At 38.9% G+C, this 4,934-nt stretch overlaps 1 protein-coding gene across 1 annotated transcript in view; it reads left to right on the top strand.

Annotated features, from left to right (window-relative positions):
• The window catches only part of NCAPD3 (non-SMC condensin II complex subunit D3), a 57,428-nt gene that overhangs the window by 25,284 nt on the left and 27,210 nt on the right, over positions 1-4,934 (top strand). Inside the window, exons 10-11 of the mRNA XM_019634321.1 lie at positions 228-325; positions 422-537. Of these exons, the coding sequence (XP_019489866.1) occupies positions 228-325; positions 422-537 (214 nt within the window). The remainder of the gene's footprint in view (positions 1-227; positions 326-421; positions 538-4,934) is intronic.

The raw sequence follows: 4,934 nt of genomic DNA, 5'->3' as shown, positions 1-4,934 counted from the left end.
TTTTTTTTAATTCAGGCTTAAAAACAAACATGAAGCGTAAGAATCACTTTTACGCTTTCAGTTTACTTTTTGTCCAAGTACTTTACGTGCCTTAATGCTCCTACAACGTGACTCCCAAACTGTGCTACCCTACTTCCTTTTGTATTAATAATCCAGAAGAAAAGTATTTTGTTGGCAGCAGTATTTACTTTGATTCTATACTGATATTTCTTCTGCCCTTTTCTTAGTCAGCGGAATCCCAATTCAAGCACCTTAGGACATATTCTGTGTGTTATTGGGCATATTGCAAAGCATCTTCCTAAGAGTACCCGAGACAAGGTGACGGGTGAGTGTCTATTGAAGAATCTTGAAAAGGCACTGCCTCTCACTTTCAGTGTATTTTTAAGCAGTTAAACATCAAGGGTTTTGATTTCCTTTTTAGATGTTGTCAAGTGTAAACTGAATGGATTCCAGTGGTCTCTAGAATTGATCAGCTCAGCTGTTGATACTTTGCAAAGACTCTGTAGAGCAGCTGCAGAGACACCTGTGGAGGAACAGGTATGCTATAAACCCTCCTGGATATGTCTGCATTTATTTGTACTTAGTAAACATATTACTCTGTTGTGAAGTTTGAGAAGTGTTTTCTATAGAGAATCTATAAGGATGGATAGTCCCCAGCAGCTATTATTACAACAAAAGGAAACACTTAATGTGATGAGCAGTTGATACTCCCCAAGAAGATCTTCGCTGCTCTAGACATACAGTTCCCTTAGAAAGCCACCACGTTGGTTCCAGGTACAAGTGAGAACTCTGCAAGGTTACCTTTTAATAAGGTGTAGCCTGGGTGCTTGTATGTTGTCCTCCTTCACATCCACCCTCATTTCAAGAATGCTTAATAGACGATTTTCTACCTAGTGAGGGGGTTCCCTCCAGACCAGAAGATTTCTGATCATTTGATAAGTCATAATTGTATCCTATTACTATAAGGCTACATTACTCTAATATCTCTTGTGTATTATGTCCACAAAGCTGCTCAGAGCCTACAGCTAATGTTTTACGTGGAAGCATTAACACAAGTCTAAACCAGTGTTTTATGTTAGAGGGTTACTTTGACTCCCTAAAATGTATCCATATTAGTATCTCCAATAAATTATTACTATGTGTTCTGTTTTTATCATGAAATATACTCCTAGACAGTGCTGATCATGATGAAAAATTTAGGACAAAGGGTTATTAATGATTCTAGAAGTCAAAAATTAATTTAAATAATAGCCAGAATAGATTTACATTTCCCAGAATAAAAATATTTTTGCTTCATCTGAGCTGCTTACCTATTTTCCTATGTTTCCTTTTGTTGTATAAGTTCCTTAAAGCCCTTCCTTGATAAGTGAGTTGCATTTTCTATTTGTAGTAACAGACGTAATAAGGTAATTCATTTTTTAGGACTTAAAACAGGTTGAAATTTACTTAACTAAAAATGCCCAGCTCTTTCCATGTAAACGGTGTCTGGTTTTCCTGGCGTATACCTTTTGGCACTTTTTGGTGAAAGGGATACTTGCTTTATGATCCAAGAAAGTATATGAAAAACTTTTAAATAAGGAACATTACCTAAGTAGGGAGCATATTTGAATAGCAGAAAACAGGTAANATCCCCAGCACCTGAAAGAGCCAGTGGACACTGGTAAAAGAAAAAGAAAAGGAGGAAAACATGGTCCTCAGGCCTCAGCTATGGGATTTGAGAGAAGAGCAGCCTCCACCTGGGGGCGCTGTAAGGGCAGCGGTGTTCTGGGAGGAAAGCCAGCTCTCATTTATGAAGAAAAAGACAGGGTAGAAGCTTGACTCAGCACGGAACCTGGAATACAGAGGACACAGTAGAAAGCTTCCAGGCAGGGGAAAGGAGAGATGGGAAGTGGAATCAGGAGGAAAGAGGCGTGGAACGTATAGGGACGTGATAGCGCTGAGGAGGACCAGTAACAAGAGGGGCCTGGATTTGGGTGGCAGCCAAGGGTAACACGGGTGTAAGACATACCTTGCCTCAAATTTCAAATAGAGCTCTGGTTTTAAATAAAATGCTGGCATAAATGGGTCTGAGCCCTCAGTCCTAATATGAGATAGACCAGATTAGGAGTATGCGTCCATTATCAGCGGCCTTTATTGAGCAGTTATCTACTTCAGAATAGCATTTGGCTTGGGACAACATTTGAAGTAAGTCAGGTTTTTGTGTTTCCTACTAAATCTAAAAAGGGAAGTGAACAGACTAGTCTTCCCTGGTGGCCTCATAGGGCTGTTTGAAACCTGGATTTAGATTCTTAGTAAGAGAGTAATAATTTCGTTCTACAAAATTATTCTTATTCAGATTTAGCTAGTCTTTTATTTTCCATATACTGCAATTAATACTGTGTAAACTCTCTAGACAGCATCCCTGAATTGGTGGTATGATTATGATGATTCCTGTTAGTTGTCCTAAGGGATAAGGAGCAGTTGGAAAGGAAGCTGAGTTCTTAGTAAGATTTCTTTAGAACTGTTGAAGTTTTCTATTCCGGATACCTGAAGAGTGCTGCCTTCTGTCACTCTAAAGGACTGCTCCAGGAGGCGTTACTTAGAGCGTTAACTTCTTTTAACTTTTCAGCTGACAAACAAAACCAATAATCCCTCTTCCCCAGTTTATCAAGCTAGTAGGATCTATGGGCCTTGATCCAATCAAACCTGAAACTTGGCCTGTTAAGTCCCAGTAGAGGCCGCAGCAAGGTTGGTACTGCATACTACCCGTGGACTGTGGTTCCTGGCTTCTCGTGATGCAAAAAGGCTCTTTGACTCTGCTTTCAGCCCTGAACGTATGATTCCTTTGCATAGTTTATGTTACCGTTGAATTTATTTGTGCAGTTGGGTAAGCCTATTAACCAAGGATAGATGGAAGTATCTTGCCCCTTAGTTACTTCTACCTATATGTATTCTCCACCAAACTCTGAGTGGATGAGCATTTAACATCAAGTCCAATCTCAAAGCACCCCTCTTCTTGCAGAAGAATTATTGGATTCTGTCTGATTTTACATTTTGCTATGAACAACTTCCAATCTGAGGAGAAAACTCAGGTAGCTATGAAAACTGCTGTGCCATGGTAGGTTAACTATAATAAAATACCATGGAAGGTAAAGTCTTGTTGTTTCTTTTGGGGATTGTTTTTGTTTATTCAGTGGTTTTCTTCATTCTTTGTCGCAGATGGTTTACCAGAGTAACCCTTATTTATTTATTTATTTATTTTATTTTTCTGTGTCTTTCTAGATCTTTTCCTGTGGATTTATATTCCCATCCCCGCCCCCACATATGCCATGTTTTATTTATTTATTTATTTTTAAGATTTTTATTGGGGAATTGGGGGGATGGGAACAGTGCTGNCTATGAGATCTTGGACTGTATTAATAGAAATAGTGTCTAGAATAAGAGGGGTGATGGTCCTGCCCTTTGTACTGGTTAAATCTAAGTTGACATGTTCTATAATTCAATTTCAGTGACAACTCTTCAGAGAAATGTTGACAAAACTGAATATATTCATAGGAGAGCAATGAAATGGGATTATAAGCAGGTTGTATAAGGATCAGCTGACAAACCTGGGGCGTTTAGCTGGAGAAGGGAAGAATTATGTGGGATAGGCCTCCTAGCTAAATTCACATATATGAAGGACTTCCAAAAGAAAGAAAAACTGGATTTATTTGTCATCAAGAGGACCAATTTAGACCAATGGGTGGAAATTGCAAGGAGATGAATTTTGACCAACTGAAGAAAAACCATACTGGGGTCTGCCCATAATAGAGGGACCTGACTGAAAACATGTCTCTCACTGGAGGTGTTCACAGAGAAACTGGACATCTTGGCATGAGTCCCTGTGTGGAGAGAGTCCCAAGACTGGATGGCCTTGACAGTTCTCTCCCAAATTCTGTGATTCCAAAAGTTAATTATCTTACTTCCCAGCCAAGTTCTAGGCTTGAGGTCTCAAACAAATTAGCCTTTGTGTTCTCATCAGGATAGAGCACATGGATTCCAGAAGCTCTCTTGGACAGCATTACAGCCTAGGTGGTGTGATTTATTAAAATCTTAAGTTCAGTAATTCTTTAAAAGGTAACAGACAATAGTTTTGAAACATTAGGCCAAGTCAGACTAAAAATCACTTGGGTCATAATGATGAATGGCCAGCAGTTTGGCAAACATTGAGTACCATTTTGTGGTCGTGCTGCTGGGCACTGGGATGATAGTTAAGACAGGCTATTCCTAAGGCCTCTACAGCTTAGTAGGGGACATAACACGTGTGAACAGTTGATTGCAATGTGATATAACAATTCCTGAAATACAAGTGTGCATTGGGTAACATGGAAGTACTGGGGTGGAGCCAGTTAGCTCAACCTGGGTGTTTTGGAACTGCCTCCTAGAGAAATTGATGTCAAAGAGTTGTGAAATGTGATCAAGCTCCGTTGCTTGACATAAGTGTAGTTAGACGTTGTGGGCTAGAAGTGGTGACCCATAGAGGTTATTTTAACTAATAAGAGACACTGAAAACTTGTCGCTAATGAATAAATTTCAGAAGAGTAACAACTGTTCTTTTCTATGTCTTTTTAAAATATACTACTTATTACAGTAGTTAATTCACCATCTGCATATGCCAGAAGAATGATGTTTTTATTATTGTAATAGCTGAGGAGCTCAGCTATTACAGATGCCATATAAATTAGGGCACTCGATCTTCCCAAATACATGCCTTTTCCATTTATAGGGCAAATGTAGAAAGAAAGATTATACATATGTGTATGTATATATTACATATATACACATATATATAATATATGTATATGTATACACACACACACACACACACACACACACATACATACATACAGTAATACCTTGGTTTGCGAGCATAATTCATTCCAGAAACAAACTACTCGTATTGCAAGACATCGCTC

Source organism: Hipposideros armiger, unplaced genomic scaffold (assembly GCF_001890085.2).
Source record: "Hipposideros armiger isolate ML-2016 unplaced genomic scaffold, ASM189008v1 scaffold_1584, whole genome shotgun sequence".
Lineage (NCBI taxonomy): Eukaryota > Metazoa > Chordata > Mammalia > Chiroptera > Hipposideridae > Hipposideros > Hipposideros armiger.
The sequence above is the reverse complement of the archived record's forward strand: the minus strand, read 5'-3'. Positions and strand labels throughout refer to the sequence as shown.